Below are 26,765 nucleotides of genomic sequence, written 5' to 3' on the forward strand. Positions count from 1 at the left end.
TTGGACCTGAGGTAAGACATATCAGCTCCTGAACTGAGGGGCCGGGGTGGGGGTGGGGGACCGAGGAAAGAAAGGATGGGAAAATTGCACAAATAAGAAAACCTTTTGAGGGAGACAGGAGATGATGAAACTTGTCACCAGTTAATGTCCATGGAGGAACAACAGAAAACACTTTTTATAAGAAGCCTCATATAAACCCAATAGAAAAACCCTCTTTATAAGAACCTTCATATGAACTCTTATAAAAACCTTTTTTTATAAGAAGCTATAAACTATCTTATATCAGATGCTTCTTAATAAAAGTTTTTTCCTATAAAACGCATAGTATCCTTAATATTTACATATATCAACCCCTTTTTAAAAATGGCACTTAACTCTTAATTTGGTTGTCTGTCTTACCCATTTATCATTTTATCAAGACAACCAGATTTCCTGACATTTATAGCTACTTAACATGTAAGCATTTCAGAATGTCTTGTTAAAGTGTAGTTATCTTTGCATTATGGAGCCAACTTTACTTAAATCAGAAGAATGGTGGCTAAGATAGTTCCTTAAAGAATGTTAATGGATGGTTCTGTAGTTTGTGTATTTGTTTGAGTTTTTGTCATGCTGAGGGGAAAAGGTTCTTGCCCCACAGAAAAGAAGTTCTGATGTTTGCCAAGTGTAGCATTAAAGTTAGTTTTCAAGTGTGTCGTTCTTCACCAAGCATAGCAAACCACTCTTAAATTTTAGGTTGCCGTTGCTGCATAAAGTAAAATTGGTAAATTTTTATTTTAAGTCTACCAACTCATTTCCTTTTGTCATTCTTGGTGAGTCATACCCTATCTTTTGACCTCTCCACCCACAAGAATCTCAACTGGAGAAGATGCCCTCCCTTCTGTCTCTTCGGACACATATTTCTTTCTCTGAGGACCACTGGGGCGCACAGCTCTCACAGACGTTCCAGCCGACGCAGCCCGCCTCTGTGACACCTGCTCCCCTAGGATATCGCTCATCTCCTGCTTCCTACAGTCAGATTTCTCACCCTCCACTCCATTCATATACCTAGTTCCTCCCCAAAGCCCAGTGCTGGGGACAATCTTCAAAGCTCCCCTCTATATTGGTACAAAGTCTGCACTCGGGATTTCCCCCAATTTGAAAGATTTCTCACATTCCCAAGGAACACCGTCAAAGACTCCCATATATTTTATTTTGGACACTCCTAAATCCTCCTTCTCAAATGAAAGAACCCCCTGAGCTCCAAGCCATTTTTACTTCATTGGATCCTTGTTCGAGGATTTAATATATTTATGCTTATGCTTATATGTTTACTTATGTATACATATATTGAGCATTACCCACTAGAACAGATGCCATCCTCAGAACATAGTCTTTCAGGCCATATAATGCTTCCATGTTCTTGTTTGGGTCAAAACCTCACACCAAATATTCTTTTTCACATATTTCTAAGATTATGTTGGAAACAGTGTCTCTTCATCTCTCCTTACCTTATCCTTATATTAATTTTCCTCAGGTATCATATAGGATCTCTAACTTTTTATGTTTTTGTTTAGCTTACTTAATATTTTCCCCCCAAATATACTAGTGTTCTATTAGCCTTTTTAGATACAGTGTTCTAATAATACCAAGGGCCCATTTTTCAACATCAAGTTTACAGAAAACATTAAAAATTAGTAAAGGTTGATCTTTTCCATTTGGAATATTAAATGTTTTGTAAAGAAACATGATCGTTTGGCCTCAGAAAAATTTCATGAGGAACTTCTCCCTTCCTACTCTCTAGTCATGACCTGGTTCATCTTAACTCTGAATATATATATATTGATGAATTTAGACCTCATGTCTCTTTTCTACTTGTTAATAAAATAAAATCTGAAACTTATTTTTTAAAATTATTTATTTATCTGGCCACGCCAGGTCTCAGTTGCAGCACGCAGGATCTTTAGTTGCGACGTGTGGAATCTTTACTTGATATGCCGAATCTTTAGTTGATATGCGGGATCTTCTAGTTTCAGCGTGCAGGCTCTTAGTTGCTGCATGTGGGATCTAGTTCCCTGACCAGGGATTGAACCTGGGCCTCCTGCATTGGGAGCATGAATTCTTAACCGCTGGACCACCAGGGAAGTCCGAGAAACTTATTTTAGAAAATATGTTTATTTAACTAAATTCACTTAGGTAGACAAAGATAACTTAGTGCCTCTGAAGCGCCAGACAGCTACATATAAGCAAAATTGAATACAACCGTAAATAGTCACTCTTTGCCAACCAAAAAAAGTATATCTAGATATTTCTTCATTTGAAAGCTTTTATTCATCAGGATAGATTTATTTTACAGTACAATACTAACAATAGTTAGATGGGCTGATGGGATTATGAATTAATTTTAAAAAATAATATCCTTAACATTTTTGATAAATATGTATGGCTCATTTTTTAAAGGAGTGATAGTAGTAATACATTCATATTTATCATATAGTTAAAGTTGGCCTTGAAAATAGTACCTCTTTTAATAAATTATTAAAAATAGGTATTGTTTATTATTGTCTTCATAATAATTTTTAAATGTTTCCTCTCAAAATGCAACTTACTGCATACAAACAATTTTATCTTCTTTTAAATATTGACATTTCCTTTTTCCCCCAGTTTTTTGAGGTATGATTGACAAATAAAAATCATATATGTTTAGGTTGTACAGTGTGATGTGATTTAATATCCTATATTGACCAGACTTCTTTATTCTTAATCAAGCATGAATTTATTTTTTGACTTTTAAAATTTAATCTAATTAAAGGAGTCATTGCACTTTAATGTCTAAATTTAAAATGTTATAGGTTGTTACAGTTAGAATGTCCTGTCTTACTTATCTGTATTCTGATAAGACTTTAAACATTAGGAACATTTTGTGCCTATATAGCTTGTGATGATGTCCTTGCTACACAAAATTAACTATATTTAGTGAAAAGTTCTTTTAGTCAAGATACACACTGGTGCTTCTTTGAAGTAAGCAAGTTATCTTTGGCCAGCTGGCATCTAGACACATATCTCCTTTTTCAAGGAAAGTTAATTGAGAAGTGGAAGCTACCTTTCAACAACTGGAAAATGGCCACATTCTGGACTCTTACCAATCTTGTTTGACATCAGGCCATGAAATTAAAACTATCTTGACAAAACTGATAGATAGTCTTCTTGGGGTCATGGTTCAAGATCTGGCATGTTGATGGTTTTTACTGTCCTTAGCCTTTATTTTAAAAGACCACAAAGAGTGTCTAAGAGAAGAATATTTGAATATCACCTCACTTGAAAGGAGAGCTAATTCTGGTTATAAGAGGTTGCTTTTAATCCTGAATCTCTTCCTTTTACCTTCCCCAGATGAGTCAGTGCTATTACCATTCTTAATGTAATGTTACTCTCTATTACGCTATCAGATCATACTAATTTTTGTTTTTCCATGGCATTTCTTGTATTTGTTGTCAGTACTTGGAATAAAATGATTAAGTTTAAACTAATGAACTTATATATAGAGAATTATATATTCTTAATAAATATTTGTAATAATATGTGCCAGATACTGTCCTAGGACCTGGAGATACAAATATAAATAGAATACACAGTCCCAGCCATCAAGGAGCCCATACTCTAGAATGATTTTTATGCATACTGTGCGTACCTGAGTGAATGTGCATGTACAGATCCTTTGTGAAAACCACAGCTGATTTTCCCTTGTTGAAAAATCAACACATTTTAATTTTTTAAAGGTGAAACTGACATTCGAAAATGCATATGCTGTGAAAAAGCAAACAACTCAACCAAGACAGAAAAAGGCGCAGTCAAACACAAGTGATTTAATCAAACTTCCATGGGGGGATGAGGACAAAGATACCCAGCAGAATATTCTAAACACTCCTCACATCGTTATGTATCTCACACTACAGCTCGACTCGGAAACATCAAAGGAAGAGGTGAGTGTCTTCTCAAAAGTGCAAAGGAAAAAAGTAAGGACCTTTTTATAGTCTTCCAAATGATTCTCAGTCATTCTGTGTCTTAGGTTTTTGGTATGTCTCTTACACACAGCAGTCTTCAAATTGACAAGCTCAGTGGGTCCATTTATAGAGATTACTGAAATATTTGAATTTGTTTCTTCTACCTTCTTTAAAAATTTCTATTTGAATTGCTTTTTCCATGATATTTTTTAAACTAAACTTGGTTGCTTGTATCATTATTATTCTTGCTGTATATTCTTATTTCTATTTTCTTGTGATTACTCTAAAAATTTTATGTTTCTCTTAACAGATTCTAAAGTTAAATAATATCTTAACCCCTTTTCAAAATAATTCAAGACCCTTAGTACACCTTAACTCCAATTTTCCCCTCTTCACCTACATGCTATTGTCGTCAATCTTTCAGTGCTATCATTTTTTTAAATTCCACAAGTTGGGCATAATTATACTATTAGTACTACTACTTATTATTATCATATTTTATACATTATAAAATATATAAACTATATATGATAAAATGCATATTTTGTACATCGTATTTTGTACAGATGAGTCATCTTTAAATTTACATATATGCTTGCCATTTCCTTTATTCACTATTCTTAAATCTCAGGCTGACCTTATTTGATCATTTTTCTTCTTCCTAAAACATATACTTTAGGCATCTCTTTTTAATGAAAATCTGTTGGTGATAATTTCTTTTTGTTGTTATTTATTTGATGATGTCTTTTTCACCTCTTCTTGAAAGGTAGCTTTATAATTATACATTGTGAGAATAGGCCAGTCGCTATAACAAACAATCCTAATGTCTCAGTGGCTTAAAATAGTAAAAATTTATTTCTCATTTCAATGTACATGTTCCTGGTCAAATGGCTCAATGATTTGAGCCCTTCATCCAGTGGTTCCATTATTCCCAAGCACTTCAGAGTCCTCTCTTGGATCTTTTCCATCTAGTTGGCCAATAAGAGGAGAGAGAAAGCATGCAATATCACATGGGACATTTCAGAGGCCTAGCTTAAAAGTAGGAACATCACTTCTGCTCATGTTCCAATGCCTAGAACTAGTTATATGGTCTCTCCCAGTGCAAGAAGGTGAGAAATATAGTCTTCCCTGTGTGGCCAAGAAGAAGATGAAGTCAACACATAGCATTACTTATGCCAACTAGGTAGAAAGTTATTTTCTCTAATCTGTTCGAAGATAGTATTTCTTTGTCTTCTGACTTATGATTGCTGTTAATAAGTCTACAGTTGGTCATTTCTTTTAAGGAATCTGTCTTTTATTTTCTTTGTTCAGTTTCTTGCTTCTGGTATGTTCAAACTATTTTTTAACCTCTCCATAGTGTTTTTTTTGTTTGTTTGCTTAAACATTCCTATTTTTATTTTTAGAAGTTCCTGAAAAGTTTTTAACTAATCTACATGCAAATCTGCCATGCTATTCCTAGTAGTCTTTTGTTGTTTCCTTGTCTTAGTGATTCTATATATTATTTCTCTAAGCATCTCATACGTAGCTCTTCTTCATTCTATATCTTCCCATTCCAATATCTCTAAGTGCTAATGGGGACTCTGACTTGTTGTGGCTTACCTTGTTATTTCCTTGGGTATCATTGACTAAACTTACTGCTTGATTTTATCTTTGGGAGTCCTGTGGTTCTAAATGGGAAATGCCTTCCTTCAAAGAGAATTTGCTTCTTCTGCTTCTATCACTGACATGGAGCACTTAAGCCTCACTAAAGGGTCTAGGTTTAATGCAGTGGTCCTAGGCCCAGCTCACCTACCTAGCCACTGGCCCAATGCTCAGTGTCCTGACTGAAGACCCTGTAGGTATCAGCCCTCAAGACAACCTGCCTCTGTCCTTCTGCCCACTACTCACCACTCCCAGCTGAGGCCCCAGATTGCTTTGCTGTGCTGGGGAAGGGGGTTGGAAAGGTATGGAGAAGATGTCATTGGAAGGTATGGAGAAGATATCATTGGAAACCTCTCTACTTGTTATATATCCAGCAGTTTAACAAGTATGTTTTGGCCATGAATCCAGTTGCTTTACAGCACAAGGGTCTCAGAGCATCTAGTTTACCATAATGCTTTGAGCAGAAGCGAGATCTAAAAAGTTTTTACCTAGTTTACATTTCTTTCCTTTTGAAATCCTTGCAGCCTATACTCTCAATGCCAAACCCATTTTATCCAAAGGGTGTATTTCCTTGTGTTGTTTCTTCATATGTCAAAATTTAGCCAATAATTGAACTGGAAAGGAAGGGATTTACTTCTACATATTTTTATAATTTTCTGTGTTCTGAAAAATACATGGAGACCTAGAGTTGATAATTCTAATTTCTTGCACGTTTTACTAGTCTTTTGTATCTTTAGAACAATAAGAAATTTAACCATGTATTAAATAGAACACACAACATATTTCTGGGATGGTAGCATCCTGAATCTTTCAAGGTCATCTTGGAGTAGGATAGTGCTGAGGCCTTTTGTCATCCTTGCCTTTCTTTCCATGGGAAAATGTGTAGATATTTCTTTAGTGATCAGGTTTCTGTCTGTGACAGCCCTGTATCAACACTGTAATTAGGAGAGGCTTTTTATTCTTACTGAACAGAGTGGAAACTGCTGCAAATGCATGCTACTAACGAGTGCTTTAAAATACAGCTAATTAAATTGGTTAGGAACTGTAGAGCTTGCCAGGTCTTGAATTGTGAGGCTTTCTGGTCTGGTCACAGCAGAGGTTGGAATAGAGACTTTCTCAAATGACCTTTGTATTCTGGTATTACTTATTTTACAATTAAATGTCATAGGGTCATTTTGTTTTCATGTGAGTTACATATTTAATAACAGCTTGTTTTCTTCAAGTTACAAGATTTGGACATTTTTAAAAAAATGAATCAAAGACTATATAGTTATTTGTTTAAAGTGGTGTTTGGTATTTGGCTAAATACAGTAAGTTTATTTACCAGTTAAGGTTTAAATTTATTAAGTAGACATAACAGGAGATCTTCACTGGTGTTTGAGTTAATTTCTAGAGATAAAATGTTTTATAATATTTTTACATTATTACAGAAATTTTGAGTTGTTAGGCAGACTGTATTTGGCCACATAATTCCATAGCAATTTTCATATACTGAATGTGCTTAATAAGTATAAAAAACAGATGTGTCCAGTTTGTCATTATTTATATTTTATCCTAATGTAAAAGTTGCGAAGGCATGGACTCCAAGTCACATAATTATTTCGTATAAAGAGAGACCAAAGCAAAGTGTAGAATGCTCTTTAGAGAGAGAACCAAAGAAAAGATACAGTATTTTAAGAGTTTGGGCTTTCAATAATGGCTATGTTAATATTTAGGAATATTGTTATTAAGTAGCATAACTGGAAATTACTCTGAATTCTCTATGGTTTCTATCTAGAAATTTTAATTTTGCCTGCTTTTAGTTTGTCTTGTGAGAAAAATAGCATGTTGCTTTAAGTAATAGCAAAAAAGTGAGGCAGAGAATGATTCAGTCCGTCATGTAAAAGTACTAGCAATGCACATCTTGATTTTGCAATTTATAAAAATGAAATTTTTTAAAAACTGTGTGTTTCCTGGGAATATGCTCTTCTTGAAAATAGAAAACTATTAAGCATTTTGTGAAAAATCTTATGGATTTAGTATTTTCCGTAATTTAAAATGTCTCTCTTTTAAAGTTTGAATACAGATTAATTTGTGGTGGGCAAACGATTTCAAATTTAAACAGAAGATTTTATAATATCATAATACTTCTTTCTTCCTATCTGCATGACTTTAATTTAATTTTGTATTCTCACTCTGTAAGTTTAATTGCAGTCTTGTCTTGTGTTTAAATAAAGATTTAATGGTGTCACCAAAGATGAAGCTTATCTTAAAGACTCCTAAAATTTACATTTGGTGCCTGTGTGCATATGCAACCACAGGAGATAAGAATATCTATATAACGAAATATAAATATTTTAATTTATTGTAAAGGGAGATTAATGTTTGAAACACTGTTTGCAATTAGTTGTAATTATTCCAACTAATCGCTATCCTACTCAGCATATGTATCATGACTAATTTTGACAGTCTCTAACTTATTTTCAAATGTGGTATTTTAAATACTAGGTAATGTGTTAAAATTCCAGGCATATAAAAAAAAAAAATTCCAGGCATACTCCTCTCCTTATGTTTGAATAAACCTCCCACTGAAGCTGAAAGGAATCTTTTTATTTTTTCCTTAATTTGAAGTCTGAACTTGCCATGAAAAATATAACGGTTGGAAAATTTGGGGGGAATTGACATTTCTATTTCTTTTTATTTAACAGCAGGAAATCCTATATCATTATCCAGTATCTGATGCATCTCAGAAACTTAAAAGTGTGAGAGGGATATTTCTCACACTCTGTGACATGTTGGAAAATGTAACTGGGACACAAGTTACTAGGTAATAATTGATTTTTATTTAGCTTTAATTCTCTTTCTCCCACGTTCTTTACCTTAATTCTGACAAACAAAATACTAATACAGGTATCTATTATACAAATATATTTGTATCTATAATGTAAATATTTATATGGCAGATAATGATGTCTGCAGATACTTTGTTTCTCACCTAGGTTATTTCTACTAATCATCTATTTAAAATGTAAGTTCTGAGAACAGCTGTAGATCTGGATGTTTTGGACTTTAACAAACTTGGATTAATGACTCTACTTTAGACTTTCTTCATGAAGGCAGTCTCTCTTAAGCACAGCATTATGATGAGTTTGGGCTTTTTTATGACTTTATCTTGATTATTAACTTGCTTGACAATAGCTTTCTGTTTGGTAAGGATGACTGAATACTGAATTTTTCATATAGTTCAAAATATTTTGTTCTGTTCTTAGAACAATGATAGAAAACACACAATACACATACACTTTAGGAAGAGTATTCAGAAGGCAGTATCTGTGCAAGTTCACTCAGTGATGGATAAGCAAACTGGTGTTAAATAACCTTTTGAAAGTCGATTATAGAGCCACACATCCCATTCCATGTTGATTTATCAAGTCTTGACTTTGAAATATTATAGTTAACTTATGGAAAAAGGGGGCTCAAAGTTTTCTGAGTTTCGTTTTTGCTTTATTTCATAAAACAGATCTATAGATTATAAACCATTTTTCTTCCTTAATATTTCAACAATTTTAGACTTTACCAAAAAAGTTTATCTCAAAGTTTAAAAACTCCTTAATATTGATAGAATATCAAATTGGATTTTCTAGGCTTTAAATTTTCTTTTCCCATCTTCTGCTTAAAATGACACCTCTAGGATTTTTTTTTTTTTTTTGAAGTATATAGTTGGCTTACAATGTCGTGTCATTTTCAGGTATACAGCACAGTGATTCAGTTATACACACACACATATATATATTCTTTTTCAGATTCTTTTCCCTCTGTAATAGGTAATTACAAAATATTGAGTGTAGTTCCTTGTGCTATATAGTAGGTCCTTGTCTAGGATTTTAATAGATGGGATCTGCAAGATAACGGGAAGAATTTCCTTGTTTTTCTAAATGAAAGTGATGTTTAACTCTGGGATTTTTAGTATAATGTATATAGAAAAGATTAGTTCATTTCAGAATACTTGTAACCGAGGCTCCATTTAGTCTATAAATTCATATTTATAAAAGCATGTGATAGGCCTTTTACATTTTTTTTTAAATTGCTTTATTGAGATATAGTTCATATATCATACAATTCACCCACTTAAAGTGTACAATTCAATGGTTTTTGTATATTCAAAGATATGTGAAACCATCACCAGAGTCAGTTTTAGAACATTTTTTTATCTCAAAGGGGAACCCTGTACCTTTTAGCTATCAATGCACCTACCCCACCCCAAGCCCTAAACAACCCCTAATCTACTTTCTGTCTCTATAGATTTCGCTATTCTGGACATTTCCTAAGAATGGAATTGAAATATGTCGTTATTTGTGACTAGCTTCTTTCACTTAGCATAATGTTTCTAAGGTGCAGGACTCATTTTTAATCTTATTCGTAAGAAAATGTGTTTAAGTTTCCCCATGTGGATTTTATTTTATTTTTCTCCAAAGTATAGAAATTTTACTTCATATTTAGACCTTGTTAGCTAAAATATGCGTTAGACATGTGGAAACCAGTAAATATAGAGAGAAAAACTTTTTTGTGAAAGAATATGAAAATAATTATTATTTCAGGGATTCCGTAGCAACATATCTTTTGTTGCATACACTGTTTTGAAACTATAGTGAAATGAATTATGACTATAAAGGAGTCTAATATTTGTCTAAAAGTATATGCATTTTTAAAACTTTATTAAGGCAGAAGTAATATCCCTTTAAAAAAATCTATTTAGCAATTCATATTTAAAATCCCACACACTTATCTACTGTAGTATAGAAGTACACTATATCCTAGGACTCAACAGATAAAGACTGATGGGTGTATTTTAATTTCAAAGAAAACACTAAATATATATATATATTTTTTTAATTTTTAAAAATTATGTTTAATTTTAAAGTAGTTTTAAAAAGAAGTATCTGATCAGTTAAGAAAACATGGAAAATATAAAAACAAATGGAAAAAATTAAAATGATCCCAAAGTCTACCACTCAAAGATAACCACCACAGATTCCACAAGGCAAAGGACTTGGCTGATCTTGTTCATTTCTGTAACTCCAGGGCCCAGGCATGTAGTAAGTGCTCAGTAAATATTGCTAAATTAAATGATAACCTTTCACTTAATTTTTTCCATCTATTTTATACAAATGGAATCATATTCTACCTACTGTATTGTAACTTTTTTTGTGTGGCAGTATATCATTTAACATTTTCCCAAATCAATAAATGTTATTTTACATTATATTTTTATTTTATCTTCTTCCCACCACCTACCCACACTATAAGAAGGAATCATGTTCTCTGTATTTCCACAGTTTATTGTTGTATCTCTCTTTTAGAAAACATTTAATTTGTTTTCCAACTTCATTGAAGTACAGTAAATTGCACATATGTAAAATGTATAATTTGATCGTTATTGACATGGTATAGACCCTGAAACTATCACCATCATGAATATAGCCATCACTCCAAACATTTCCTTGAGAATATGTTTAAATCTGACTTATATTTTGGTTACTTGTTTACGTATCTGTGTACCATACTGAATGATCATCTTTTGAGCTGGGACCACATCTTTGTTTCTTTGTAATCTCTTTTAGTAAATCATGTTCATAAATAGACAATCAGAAAAGATTTGTTAAATTAAAACACTGGGATGGAAGCTTTCTTTTGAAAAATAAAATTGCATATAGTCAGTTAATGTTAGGAAAAGAATTTCAACATATTTTTGCTGTAATGGGTCTACTTTTGTTTGACCTAGAGTTTTTTGTGGGTTTTTATATTTCAGAATATGTTTTTGTTGTACAATTCCTTGCGTTTTCTGTGTGGCAGGTATATGCCAAGAAATTTGCTGATTAAGCGTGCATTTCTTAAATCATACCATATGTAATCTTTTATGAATGACTGTTTATAATTTTATGACATTTAAAGATGTTCTAATTTCATTTTGACTCTATTTCTTCTTAGCTCATCCCTTCTTTTAAATGGGAAACAAATTCATGTAGCTTATTGGAAAGAATCTGACAAGCTGTTGTTAATTGGCCTGCCTGCTGAGGAGTAAGTTGAGATTTTTGTTTACCTTAAAATCATTTCTAAAATACTGCTAACAAAGTCTGTTTCATTAAAATGATGACATTTTTGTCAAAGGTAAATTCAAGAAGTTTTACGATTTAAAGGTTTGCTGCACTAGTATAATGACTACCTGTGTTCATTTGGTATGAATAGTACAGAAAGGTACCGGGAAGGCCCAGCTAGACCAATTAGTAAGGGCTGTCAATACACTTTCCTCTGAGATATGGCCAGTACAGAGGTGGCTGAGAGATGAGCTTGTCCTCTGCTCAAACTTTTGACAGTATCGTGGTTTGGATTTTGCATGTTTACAGTTTTTTACTGTTGGTGATTTTAGAGAATTAAGGGTCAGCAGAAAGGTGTTTTGCCTCGACATTGAGCACCTTTGACCAAATAATGAATATTTATCTTTAAAGTGACTTCTCTAATGGTATGTCTTATATTATCATGGTCTCCTTCTTAACTTTTTTGCAAGTATTTTGAAAAATGTCTTATTTTAATAGTTGGAGGTAAGAGCAGGGCTGACCATTTATACATTTGGTAGAAGTGAGTTACTAAATCCAGCCCACACTCAAGGGGAAGAGTATCAAACAATTGTGGACTTGTTTTAACACCACAAAGAGGAATTCCAAAGGAGGCTGCAGTGAAAAATATCAAAATTATTATGTTTTAAAGTGGTCTTTAATTTTGGACAGAAAGATATATGATCTATCATAAATGTGGGATTCAAAACTTTTAACATGAGGGGACAGTGGTGCCATTATATATGTTAAATGATGGCTCTCTTTTACCAGCTAATGTGCATTTTTCTGTCTAAAAACCCTGCTCGGAGACTGCCCTATGCCAACAGGTTGGATCGTGAAAAACTGAGTTGTTTTGAAAGAACAAGCATCGGAGAACATCCAGAATAAGATAACTTAAGGTGTGGTGGCAGGGTGAAACATCTGCCTTTGGACTTTCATAGTAGCCCAAAACGCAAAAGACAAGACACAGATAATACAATGGTGAGATAAGGTAGCGTGGGCAGTTAGACAGCAGAGAGGAAGGCCCAGCTAAGGAACTGAGCAGAGGCTGCTTCCCCACTTTCTGATGCCACCAGCCAGATTAGTTAGGCAGACAGAGGCAGTTTCCAGGAGAGGTTTTACCCTGAAGCCAAAAAAGGACTGTCACTGCTGAGCTCTGGATCCAGGTTGTGCTGTTTAGGGGATGCTCTAGCCGATTTCTCAACCTTTGCTTCCCAGGGTGGGAGTGGGGAGGCAGGATCTTCCCTAAATACTTATGTCATCCCTATCCTAGAGAACTTGACTTGTTAAGTTGGAATGAATTCGAAGGTCCTCCTCCTTCCCTATCCTGAGCTTCAGGTCAGAAGTAACCCTAGCCACCTCTTCACCCAGTTCTCTTACTGCTCATAGCCACCACCCCATACCAAACTCTTTTCCTTATTGCATCTTGTTTCACATGACTGTGAAAGGTAGTTATTATTATTCTCCTTTGTTTAGACTGGGAAACAGAGTATTGAGAGGTCATGCACAGGCACCTCCTCAGTGTCAATTTATATGTCTCTGTATCTCCAGCATCGTACAGATCGTTTGTAATTGAATTCTGGCAGCCCTGGGATTGTTTTTCCCTTGTCTGTCTTAATGCCACAGTCTGTCCTTTCTTTCTTCACCACTGTGCCTTTTACAAGCAGGATGAGAAAAGTGTTGCCCCGTCCAGGATACGGTGGAGCAGATACTCCAGGAACATGTGTTTTCACGGGGGGAGGTCATCTTCCTGTGACAGCTGCAGTCAATAGCGGGGACCTAACCAGGAAGACAGTGTGAGGTAGTGGAGAGAGTAACCTTGGAGCTAAGGAAATGAATGCCCACCAGCAGGTTCTATTCCCTGGGTGTGCCTGTAGAAGTTGCTTAACTTCTTAAACCTCAGTTATACCCACTGGTATAATGGGAATAAAAGACCTGCTTTGTAAAATTCTTACAAGTCTTCAATGAGAAAATGTTAAGTTCATTTCTTTCCTTTCTCCTACTTTCTTTCCTTTCTCTTTCATTTAGGGGTGTCTTTTTGTCACAAGAATTAGAGGTTAAGTTGAGATCTGGCCTCCTTGACCCATGTTAGAACCCCAGATCTAGACATCAAATGCTTTAATTGCTAATGCAGGAAACAACCATTATACACAGCTATACTCAAAGTTAACACACATGCTTTTCATATTCTTTACATATAAAATGTAAAGATGATCTGCTTCTTTTATATTATGAATCAATTGATTATGTTATAAATGAACAGATGTATTTTTGCTTCTTTTTAGAGTTCCTCTTCCTCAGCTAAGGAATATGATTGAAGATGTTGCCCAAACCTTAAAATTTATGTATGGTTCTTTAGATAGGTAAGTACTTCCTTGAATTGAACCTCAAGTTTTAAGTATATGATTCAAAATCACTTTTTGGCACTTAATAGTGTTCCTTGGTTGTCCAGTTAGTTGTTTGGGTTTTTTCTCATTATTATTATTTTCTCATCCTTCATGACTGGCTTTTATTTTACAGCTCCAGGCAGTTTTTCATTGGCTCCGTTGCTTTTTCTTTTTTGGTCTCATATGTTACTTTTGTGAAATAGTGATGTAACCACAATTATATTCTGATTTGATGTATTTTTGTAGGGGCAAATGTAAGAGCATTTCTTCAGAACAGATACAGAAAAGAGTAAGAAGTTTTCTGTGTTTTCCTCTGATTATAGCATTGTCAAATTCACTATCCTAAAATGTGATACTTTTTCCTTAAAAAAATTTTTAGCAAAAAAAATGAATGTGCTATTAAAATAAAGACATGGTAGAGAAGGTAATTGTCTATTTAGTTTCATGTATATTCTTCCATATATTTTCTATATAATATGAATATACATACTCTCTTTTTTTACACATGTGGGCTCATATTATGCATATTTTTCTGCTTGCTTTGTTTTTATAAATTTTTTAATATAAATTATTTTATTTTTATTTTTGGCTGCCTTGGGTCTACGTTGCTGCACGTGGGCTTTCTCTAGTTGCGGCGAGCGGGGGCTCCTCTTCATTGCGGTGCGCGAGCTTCTCACTGTGGTGGCTTCTGTTTGTTGCAGAGCATGGGCTCTAGGCGCACCGGCTTCAGTAGCTGTGGCTCGCGGGCTCAGTAGTTGTGGCTTGCGGGCTCTAGAGCGCAGGCTCAGTAGTTGTGGCTCATGGGCTTAGTTGCTCCACAGCATGTGGGATCTTCCCGGACCAGGGTTTGAACCCGTGTCCCCTGCATTGGCAGGCAGATTCTTAACCACTGCACCACCAGGGAAGCCCTGCTTCCTGCTTTTATAACCTTGCAGTATGTGATGTATCTTTCTTGATCTGAAAGAGGAAATTTGGGGTAACCGTTTAATATTTGAACATGTAAAATTATGGATGGAAAATCGATGTTTGTAAGTCCCAGTACTTCAGAGGGCTAAAATGATGCCTTTGCTTTCAAAGCTTTAAGAGTATATCAATATAAAGATTCAAAGACAGTTTATACATTTTTTCCAAACCATAGTAGTATCAGATCTCTGTTTATCTAGAGTAGATCTTTATTGTCACTGTTCTCAAAGCCGCCTAAAGGAATTTTTTATGATGATGCCATCTGGGAAAAGTGTCTAATTTGCAGTATTTTCCTCCAGGACAATATAGACACCTCCCTCTCAAACCCAATTACTTATTAGCATTTTCCAAATGTGTGAACTACAAAAGACTGGGCAGCCATACAGTGCTTTTACCTTTTACTAATAAGAAAAATTTTAACCAATGAAGAGTATAAACTCTTAAGGTGGTTATAAACTACCTCCTTAAATTTATAATAGATGAGCAAACCTTACTATGTTTTGCCCTAATTGAAGCTTTCTATTTTCATAAAACTAGAGATAATCAAAGATTAAATTCCTGTAATCAATTCTGTATATGAAGATAAAGCAATTGGAGTTGTTCTGCAAATTCCAATGGAGTAGGTTGGGGGCAGAGGGACTCTTAATTTCTCTGAATTTCATTTTGAAATTTAGCTTCCATTGATTTGGAAGTAGCTCCAAGTTGACAGCAAATTTAAGTAGTTTCTTCTTGCCTAGGTGGGAATTTGAAAGGCAAACTAAGATAGTAAATGTGAAGATCCACTGAGTTCTTAACACCAAGAAGCAGTATGGATCCAAGATATTGTACAACATTTTTTTTAACCACAAGGTTTTTTTTCAGATTATGAACGATATTAAAGGCCATTGTGAAAAATTATGAAAAGACTAAAATGTCCAAAAACTTAAATTATCTTTTTCAAGTTGTGAGCTGGTTAGTTCCCTGTGAGCCACAGAAAACTGATTATACATTAATAAAGTTTAGTGTTGTGATCAAATTAAAGATATAAATGGTTGAGAGATAGAGGTAAAAGCGAGTTACACTTTTTGCAAAAAGGGAACTTCAGCCCATTCTGTTATAGATATACCACTTGTGTTAGCCCTTTGGTTTTCCCGTAGTACCATCTGCCCTATGTATTTGAGAATAGGCTTTAGGGTAAAAAATATTGACAGGGTGAATTTCTTAACACACTCCATCAGTAACATAGCAGTAATTCTTATTAAGGGAGGAGAAGTAAGGAAGAGAACCTATGTAGTTAGGAAAGATCCAGTCCCCTTAGGAGCGTACAAGCAATGACTACCATTTCTGTGTGTTGTTCTAACTTTACAGCTCTTGTTTTTTCAGTGCCTTTTGCCAGGTTGAGAATGTTCCTCGTTTGGATCATTTTTTCAGCTTGTTCTTTCAAAGAGCACTTCAGCCTGCTAAACTACATTCCAGTGCCAGTCCCAGTACACAACAATATGATGCTTCCAGTGCAGTACTTTTAGACAATCTCCCTGGAGTTCGGTGGCTCACACTTCCACAGGACATTAAGGTAATCTTAGGTGTCATAAATAAGAATCAGAGCCAGTTGCCTTATATATATATATTTTTTTTTTTTTTTTCTTTTTTTTTGCGGTACGCGGGCCTCTCACTGCTGTGGCCTCTCCCATTGTGGAGCACAGGCTCCGGACACGCAGGCCCAGTGGCCATGGCTCACAGGCCCAGCCGCTCCGTGGCATGTGGGATCCTCCTGGACCGGGGCACAAACCCGTGTCCCCTGCATCGGCAGGCGGACTCTCAACCACCGCGCCACCAGGGAAGCCCGCCTTATATTCTTTATCTTCTCTCTCTTTTTTTTCTCTTAGGCTTTTTGTTATTTTCAGGGTTATGGGTAAGAGTTAAAGGGGCAATTGGTTGATAAGTAGGAGGTTCAGTGCAGTGAAGTTTTTCTTTCTAAATAGAAATTAGCTATCTCATCTTACTTTAACATTTAAGCTTTGTTCAAACTTGGAATACTTTTCAGAAATCGTAATTATATGGTGTGTCTTACTTTTGAATTTTGTGATTTAGATTTTATAATGCAGGCTCATCGAGTTAGGTAGATGAAATGACTGGCTAACAAATTAATAATAGCAAAATCTTTGTTTACATGAACAGTTGTAATTAGCTTTTGCCCTGTGCCAGAGATAGATCACTAAAGGTAAGATTCATGGTGGTTAAGCATTATCAATGTGACTTCAGTCATTTCTGTACATCCAAAATAACTTTACTGTTGAATGATTGAAAAGCTCATTTCAGACATTTTCATCAACAATAATGTATTTAGCCACAGCATGTGTAATAGTATTAATGAGGCACTATGCCATAGCAGTTCCCTGCCCATGAAGAAACCCAGGTTATGTTGTTGTAATATCCCAATTCAAGATTCTGCTCTTCATGGAATTCTACAATATATGATCAAACAAATGCCTTTTGAAGTTTAATAATAATTTAAACAGATATAGCAGTCCCTTTGCTCAGTTTCCTCATCTGTAAAATGGGAACAACAATACTACCTACTTCATAAAGAAGTTATGAGTTATCACACATAAAATGCTTAGAACCATGCCTGGCACTTTGTAGTTGTAATTATAGCTGTGAGAGTACTATTATATAATGATTATTTGGAGGGAGTTGAGGGGTTAAAGCATATTTAAAGGAAACTTTACCTTCTTGTATTCTTTTTTTGTCCTTGCCTTTGTCAACTGCCCCCTGTTGCATTTTGTATCTCAGGCCAATGATTATCATTTTCCTAAATCATATAAAAAATAAAAAGTATGAGATAAAACTAAAAGTATGAGATATATAATTCTACTCCCATCAGTGTTTTCATAAGAAAACAAAATAGACAGCGTTCAAAATAGACAGAATTTAACTAGTTAACCTTACGTTTAAGATAGAAAGACACTGTTTCCACAGTCTGTCTTATGCCCATTCTGGGGTCTTTTTCTTCTGAAAGACACAAGGCCGCTTTTCGCGAGTCAGAGTTGCCATCTCATGAGGCCTGTCGGTCTGGTCTTGCCCAAGTTCTTTCTCCTGTCTCAGAATCTCTTCACTAAAGAAATCTCTTCCCTCAAAATATATAGTCTCTTCTGTGAGATTAGAGGTACTTAATGTTTTTAGGGGAAAAGTCTTTAGACTTTGGATATATTAAGATTAAATATTATTTTCCTTCTAAGAGTTCTTGTTTAAGACTTTTAAAATATAGCCTATTTTGGTCTTATAAATTCCGTATGAAGGCTACCTTCTGTATTCAGATTTCTTTTTTATTGGCGTTTTTTCCCCTTAATTTGACATATATTTGATTAAAAGGACTGTATGCTTTTATTTCAACCTAAAAGAATATCAGTCTGAGAAATCACTGTGTGAATTCTACTGTATATATTTTTTAATCTTTTGACTTAAAGCATACCTGTTGCTTATCTCACCAAAGCTCTGGTTGTCTTTGTCCTTGTTGAGTTGGACACTACTGTATGCAGATCAGCCTTCATTGTGCCAGGTACTCAGATTTGTGCTGTGCTTTGGGAATCCAGAAAAGTCCTCTGGATGCTCACAGTTTAGTTGGGTAGGTGGAATTAATACACGGGAAACAATGAGGATATAGCTTAGACATTTTCTATATTCTGTATTCTGGTTAAGAGAATTAAGAACAATATTTTTGCCAAGAGATAGATATCTTCTGATAAAGTGATCTAAAAGTCTCTGATGAATGTAAAGTTTAAAATACATAATAACCCTTAAAGTTTTTGCTTTTGCTTTACCAGCAAACTCAAAGAACTCTTACACTTTCCTTTTGCCTTTGAGATTTCTTACTGTGTGAAAAATAGTAGGGTTTATTGACTATATATATTCTAATGGAAAATATTAAGGAATTTTATGCCTTGAGAAATCTAGTTAAAAACATATGTGTGTGTAAGGTAATTTGTGCCTGGTAAATTTTAGGTGGAAATAGTTGTTTTTAACTTGGAAAAAAATGTACTTGTTCTGAGTTTAGTATATGATGAAGTCACACTTCTGTTTTCTTTCCCAGAGAACTTCCTTATTTTGTTTGTTTGTTTGTCAGGTTTTTAAAAAAATAATTTTTCCTAAGATACACTGGAATAATAAAGAGAAAAGATATTTTACTTTTTCTCTTAAGGAATATGAAGAAGCAATTATAGTAACCTTGTATATTAGCCTGTAGAGTTCAGTAGCAGGAATAGCAACCTGTTAAACATTAATGTCTCTGAGATCGAAAATCACAAGTAGGTAATTTTCTTTTTGTCCTGTAGTCTTTCACAAGGGAAACTGTAGCCACAAGAAGGAGAACATGAAGTATTTGCTAGATGCAGAAAAAAGTAGGTCACAAATGAGTAATAAGTCATACCATATGAAAAGCATTGAAAGGCATGACTAATGTTTCCACAGCTTTTGTTGTCTCAGTAAGACACATTTGTGAAACAGTCCTGCAGAAAGTGCCTTGGCCTTAAAAAACAAAACAAGGATTATTTTTCACAAATACCGTATATGCTACAAGCTTCGATTGTCAGTAGTTTCCAATTTATGTATATGCATTACAGATTAAACTGCAGATTAAATTTATTCTGTTTTTAAATTTTGAATGCTTCAGGGAGGGACAAATACATGAAAGAGTTCAGGCAAATTCCATAGAAACGAAAGCTAAATCCTAAGTAAGAGATTTTTCTAATAACTCTGTAGGGTGGTTAAACTGTGCCAGATTCCAGGGGAACGCTTGCCTTCATGATTTAATCCGTGAATAAAGATGAACAGCCTTTTTATACAGAACATAGGAGGGAGACAGGGAAGAATGTCAGATTCTTGGATTTTCCAAGAATCCAACTGTTGAAAAATACATAGGAAATAGAAAAATTAAAACAATTCATAATAGACTGGCTACATTCAGATTGATTGTTTTTCCTCTTAAGATTTTTAAAATGTTAAAAATTTTTCTAACAGAACTGTAAAGCAGCTTTTTAACATCATAAATTAGTTTGCATTGAGCACAGAGTGAAGCCCATTTTGCAATAATTGAGATTTAACTGAAAAATGCCTATAGGTTAAAATACATTAATTTTTTTTTTTTTGTAATTGCAAAGCTTAAAAGCAAGATGTTCCATTTGGGGACATTTCTTAAATAACACAAAGGAGAGAGATACATTTATTCAATTCTTCAAGTAATTATTAAGCAATTTTATATGGTCATTACTAAAAAGTAAGTGATATGAGTTAAATGTTTGTGTTACTCTTTTTCTTTTCTCACATAGGTGGAATTAGACACAGCATTGAGTGACTTGGAGGCTGCAGATTTTGCAGAACTGGTAAGAGAAGCAGTGGATTTTAGGAAAGGTTCATTGTTGATTTCTTGTTTTGTGAATCGATCATTATTTTAAGTATTTTCCAAGGGGGTATGTAATAATCTTGGAATACATAACATTAGGTTTCTATATTGAAATGGACAAAATCTATTTTGCTTGCCTTAAGATTTTCTGTTCAGTTAAAAATATTTGTTACGTAATGTATACGTAATGATTAATTACATTACTACCATTTGGAACCGGGCTTTGAGAGAAAGGATACACATGTAACATTGGCTGGCAGTATGGTTTTTAATCTTTTTAAAAAACTATTGATATATTTCCTAGCTCTGTCCACTAGAGCACCACTATCACCCAGGCCATGGTGTATAAATAATATTTCTCGCTAAAGGGAACCAAGACTCCTATGAGAAATGACTGATTCCAGATTTAGGGCTGACAGTGTACAAGATAAGCCTGGCAACATCTTGTTATATCAGACATCCAGGAAGCTTTCAAAAAGTACTAGGGTTAATTTAGGATTCAAGTAATCAGGAGAGACCTCGAAGAGGCTCCCTCTTGAGCATCTATAAGGACAATAACTGCATTGGATTGAAGCACATCAGATATCTCTAAGTCCATGAGTTCATAATGGTACTAAAGAAAAAAAGAAAGTTCTTGGTCAACTTTGGAGGATGCTAAGGAACTAATTCATTATTGTGAAAACTGGTAATTAAGGAGAAAGAATCAAACATTTATCTGCCTTTCCTATCTGAACCATACCTCAAGGTTACCAAATAGAGATGGGGGGGGGAGTTTCTCTTTATGGAAGTGGTCTACCTAACATATCAAGAAAGAATGACAGAATTGGAATACCATCATTTTTCAGTTCCCCTCAGTAAGTTAAAGGATCTAAGCAATGATCATCAGTAGCTGTTATCACAAAAAGAAAGTCAGCCAGATAGTATGTGGTTCCTGATGGAAGCACACAAACCACCTATGAAATATACCTGATCACGCCTCCAGGTCTAACTACCAGTTTACAGGAAATACAGGGGAAGAGGGACATGTTAAATGACCCCATTTGGGTGAGGGGGATTGCAGTTAGCAAAATTCAGACTAGACACAACAGGACGGTTTCTTCAACAAATAACTTTGTTGAAGAAGGTGAGGGGGTGGGTGTGGGGTTAGGAGAAGCTGAGAGAGACCTATCAGTCATAAGAGACTCAAGAAACATATCAACCGATTTCAGTATATGGACCTTACTTGGATCCTGATTCAAGCAAGCAAAAATTTTTAAAACATCTGTGAGACAATCAAGGAAATGAAAACAGTGTTAACTGGATATTAGGTGGGAATAATTCTCTAGATGTGGTAATGATATTATGGTTATGTATTTTTTTCAAGTCCTTCTGTTTTAGAGATGCATTCTAAAGTATTCACAGATGAAACGATATAACATCTGGGATTGATGTTGAAATAATTCACCAGGGAGAGGGAAGAAGGAGAGAGAGAGATGAAACAAGATTAGCTATGTACTGGTCACTGTTTAAGCTGGGTGATGATGGGCACATAGGAACTAATTATACTATTCTTTTTTTGTATATGCTAAAATTTTCAGTAATAAAAGTCTTTAAAAAGTAAACGGGAAGTTAGGAAGTAGAAGCAGTGAGGCTGGATCATTCTTCAGCAGATTGCTGGTAAATGTAGGGAGAGAATATTAGCTTAAGGGGTGGCCTAGTCTTAGCTAAGATCCTGAGCAAATGGAAGGGTATTTTGTTTGTAAAAATAGTGGAAATTTAAGCAAGGTGAACTCTTCATAGGTCATAAATTTTTTCACTAATGGAAAAAAAATTAGCTAAATACTAATCATTAGGAGCAGTTTAGATCTAAAATATGCAAATATCTGGGTTTTTAGGAACCTATATCCAATAGATTTAATTAAAACTCTAATTCCTGCCTTTATGGAACATCGTTTTAATGAGCAGTGGAACTAACTATGGCTAGAAAACGATCTATTGGGATTCCTTGCATACAACGTCAAGACACAGTACATAAAAGAAAAAAGTTGATAAATTGAGAATGTAAAATGATACATTTACTTTGGAAAACAGTTTGGCAGTTTCTTAATAACCTAAACATACACCTACCATATAATTCTGCCTTTCTATTCCTATCTAATTACCCAAGAGAAATGAAAGCTATGTCAGTACAAAGACCTGTAAACAAATGTTCAAAACAGCTTCATTTTTAATAGCCAGAGACTATTCAAATAACTCAGGTGTCCATCAACAGGTGAATAGACAAAACAAATTGTGGTATATTCATGCAATGGAATAATATTCAGCAAGAAAATTGGCAGGGGGTATTGATGGAACTGTTCTATATCTTGATCTTGGTGGCACACAGCTGTACACATTTGTCAGAATTTGCAGAATAATTCACAGTGAGTTTTACCCTAATTTAAAGAAAAAGGATTATTCTAAACTTTTTGTGAAATTAGATTTAAGATTTAATCTTATATTTTAATTCTGTGTTCTTTCCTTTAGTTGTTTTAAATTATTATTAAGGTGTAATTTATATTCAGTACATTCTTCTGTGCCCTTTTATAGTCAGTCCCTCTCCCTAGCCCCAGCCTCTGGCAACCACTGATCTGTTTTCTGTCCACATGGTTTTACCTTTTCTGGAATGTCATATAAGTTGAATCATATGGTAGATAATATTTTGGGTCTGACTTTTTTTTAAGTAGGAAGTTAAAATATGTATTTTTATACAAATATTACATGAGTACATTTTTAGGGAAAAGTACAAACAACAAACATAAATCTAGCATTTTGCTTGACCACTCATACATCAAAACCAGCCCGATTCTTAGAGTTAACCATTGTTATCAGCTGATATATATTCTTGGTAACCTTGTATTTATGATCATACACTGAAGTAATTTTGTCTGATAATGTTCAGTATAGATGATGCTTTCACACTGCTAGTAGGCATATAAACTGATGCAACCTTTCAGGAAAGCAATCTGGCAAAATACGTTAAAAATATATATCCTCGGGCTTCCCTGGTGGCGCAGTGGTTGAGAGTCCGCCCGCTGATGCAGGGGATGCAGGTTCATGCCCCGGTCTGGGAAGATCCCACATGCCGCGGAGCGGCTGGGCCCGTGAGCCATGGCCGCTGAGCCTGCGCATCCGGAGCCTGTGCTCTGCAACGGGAGAGGCCACAACAGTGAGAGGCCCACGTACCAGTAAAAAAATGAAAAAATAAATAAAATAAAAAATATATATATCCTCTGATCTTGGAATTCAACCTCCAGGACCTTATCTAAGGAAGATATCAGGGATATACACAAAATTTCTTCATAGGAATTATCTGCACAACACTGTTTATACCCTGAAAAATTACTGGAAACAAATTAAAATACCACATTATGGAATCTGTTAAATAATACATCCATTAAAATCATGTTTAGAAAACTGTCTATTGACATGAAAAAATGTTCAAGATCATTTTCTAAGGAAAAAGCAGGGTCCAAAACTATACACATAAAACAGCTTGCCCACACCCATTGGGATGGCTACCATTAAAAACAAGCAAACAGGGCTTCCCTGGTGGCGCAGTGGTTGAGAGTCCGCCTGCCGATGCAGGGGATACGGGTTCGTGCCCCGGTCCGGGAAGATCCCACATGCCGCGAAGTGGCTGGGCCCGTGAGCCATGGCCGCTGAGCCTGCGCGTCCGGAGCCTGTGCTCCGCAACGGGAGAGGCCACAACAGTGAGAGGCCCGCGTAACGCAAGAAAAAAAAAAAAAAAAAACAAGCAAACAAACACCCCAGAAACACGAAGTATTGGCGAGGATGTAGAAAAATTGGAACCCCCATGCACTGTTGGTGGGAACGCAAAACAGTGCAAATGCTATAGAAAACAGCATGGTGGCCCCCCAAAAAATCAAAACCAGAACTACCACATGACCCAGCAATTTCATATACTCAAAAGAATTAAAAGCACAATCTTGAAGAGATACTTGCACACCCACATTCACAGCAGCATCATTCGCAACAGCCAAAAGGAGAAAGCAACCCATGTCCACCAACAGATGAATGAACAAACAAATAGACAAATCCATGGAAAATACATACAATGGAACATGACTCAGCCCCAAAAAGGAAGTAAATTCTGACATAGGCCTCAACGTGGATGAACCCAGAGGACAGATACCACACTAGGTGAACCAAGCCCATCATGAAAAGACAAAGTAGGGACTTCCTTGGTGGTCCAGTGGTAAAGAATCTGCCTTGCAATTCAGGAGACACAGGTTTGATCCCTGGGCAGGGAACTAAGATCCCACATGCCACGGGGCAACTAAGCCCACATGCCACAACTACTGAGCTCACGCGCCTCAACTAGAGAGCCTGTGTGCCTCAAACTATAGAGCCCACGTGTCCTGGAGCCTGTGCACCACAGCTAGAGAAGAGCCACAGCTAGAGAGAAGCCTGCACACCACAATGAAGAGCCCGCGCGCTGCAATGAAAGATCCCGCATACCTCAAGAAAGATTCCGTGTGCCACAAGTAAGACCCGACGCAGCCAAAAATAAATAATAAATAAATCTTAAAAAAAAAAAAAGACAAAGTAGTGCACAATTCCACCCACAGGAGATGCCTAAAGTAGTCAAACTCATAAAGACAGAAAGTAAAAGAGTGGATGCCAAGGGCTGCAGGAAGGCGGCGGGGCGGGGGGGCGGGGCGGGTTGGGGGGGGTGGGAGGGGGTGGATGGAGAGTTGTTTAATGGATACGGTGTTTCAGTTTTGCAAGAGGAAGAGTTCTGGAGATTTGGCTGCCCAACAGTGTGAATGTACATAACACTACTGAGCTGTACACTTAAAAATGATTAAGATGGGCTTCCCTGGTGGTGCGGTGGTTGAGAGTACGCCTGCCGATGCAGGGGACACGGGTTCGTGCCCCGGTCCAGGAAGATCCCACATGCTGCGGAGCGGCTGGGCCCGTGAGCCATGGCCGCTGAGCCTGCGCGTCCGGAGCCTGTGCTCTGCAACGGGAGAGGCCACAACAGTGAGAGGGCCGCGTACCGCAAAAAAAAAAAAAAAAAAGATGGTAAATTTTATATTATGTGTATTTTACCATGATCAAAATTTTAATTAAAATAAAACAATTTTTAATTAATTTCTATTTCATGCTTTTTTAATATTACTGAACACCCAGTTAATCGCATTCCAGAGAAGGGTGACATTTCTGGGGCACAGAAAGAATGGTATTCACAGCTGTTTCCCCAATCACATTTACTACCATGACCCAAGAACATCCAGTTGATTGCTTAAGGGAATGTATCTCACCTGAAATCCTCTTGGACTGCATGCATAAAATAAAAGCTTTTAAAAGCTTACCTATGGTGAAGCCAGTCAGAGCTTCCAGACCCTCAAAAAGCTTCCAGTGAACTAAATACCTTGTTCTTAAATATGAGGACAAAAAGGCAGTCAAAACAAATGAAAAACGGTGGGCCTGATTTCTTTCACTTAGCATAATGCATTTGAGATTCATTCATGTTGTCTATGTCAGTAGTTCAGTGCTTTTTATTGCTGATAGTATTCCATTGTATGATGATATCACAGTGTTTATCCATTCCCCAACTGAGGGATATTTAGATTTTTGTCCAGTTTTCAGTTTTCCTTAGGTTTCGTTGTGTTTTGGGGTTTTTTTTCAACTTACAAAAGTAATGCATGCATATTGGTTAAAAATAAATGCAAGCATGACTATTAAAAACAAATGTCCTCCTCCTCATCCCTCTCCCCCAGTTCCATCCCCAGTTACAACTGTTCTTACAGTCTGGAATATATTCTTCCAGACCCTTCTCTATACACATACATACCCCCATACAAACCAACACATATGTATATACATACATGTATGTGATTGAGGGTGCTGTTTTTAACAAGACTTAGATCATAATGAATACTTTGTTCCACAGCTTGCATTCTTTGCTGAACAATGTATTCTAAAACCTTTTGTGCTTGCTCATATAGATCAACCTTATTTTTTTAAACAGATGTATGATATTCTGTGATGTGAACATAACCTTATTTCCTTAACCATTTTCCATTGTTGAACTTTCTCTCCAGTTTTTGCATATTAAAAATTCTACTCTTAACTTTTTATACAAACATCTTGAATCTCTTATTCAAGTATTTCTGTAGATTTCTAAAAGAGGAATTACTCAAAGAGTATGTGTATTTAATTTTTTTTCTTTACGTACTGCTCAGTTGCTCCCAAATAGGTTGTACCAATTTGTACTTTCAAAAATAGTATATGGTAGTATTGGATATTTTAGGTGATGTCCAGTAGAAGCATTTTGTCTTGG

General features: G+C 35.6%; 1 protein-coding gene across 1 annotated transcript in view; it reads left to right on the forward strand.

The window, feature by feature from the left end:
• Positions 1–26,765, forward strand: part of INTU (inturned planar cell polarity protein) — a 70,663-nt gene that overhangs the window by 27,670 nt on the left and 16,228 nt on the right. Inside the window, exons 4-9 of the mRNA XM_060012961.1 lie at positions 3,753–3,956; positions 8,306–8,424; positions 11,586–11,675; positions 13,996–14,073; positions 16,423–16,612; positions 20,364–20,417. Coding sequence (XP_059868944.1) covers positions 3,753–3,956; positions 8,306–8,424; positions 11,586–11,675; positions 13,996–14,073; positions 16,423–16,612; positions 20,364–20,417 — 735 coding nt within the window. The remainder of the gene's footprint in view (positions 1–3,752; positions 3,957–8,305; positions 8,425–11,585; positions 11,676–13,995; positions 14,074–16,422; positions 16,613–20,363; positions 20,418–26,765) is intronic.

The sequence above is a fragment of the Delphinus delphis genome, chromosome 5 (assembly GCF_949987515.2).
Source record: "Delphinus delphis chromosome 5, mDelDel1.2, whole genome shotgun sequence".
Taxonomy (NCBI): Eukaryota; Metazoa; Chordata; class Mammalia; order Artiodactyla; family Delphinidae; genus Delphinus; species Delphinus delphis.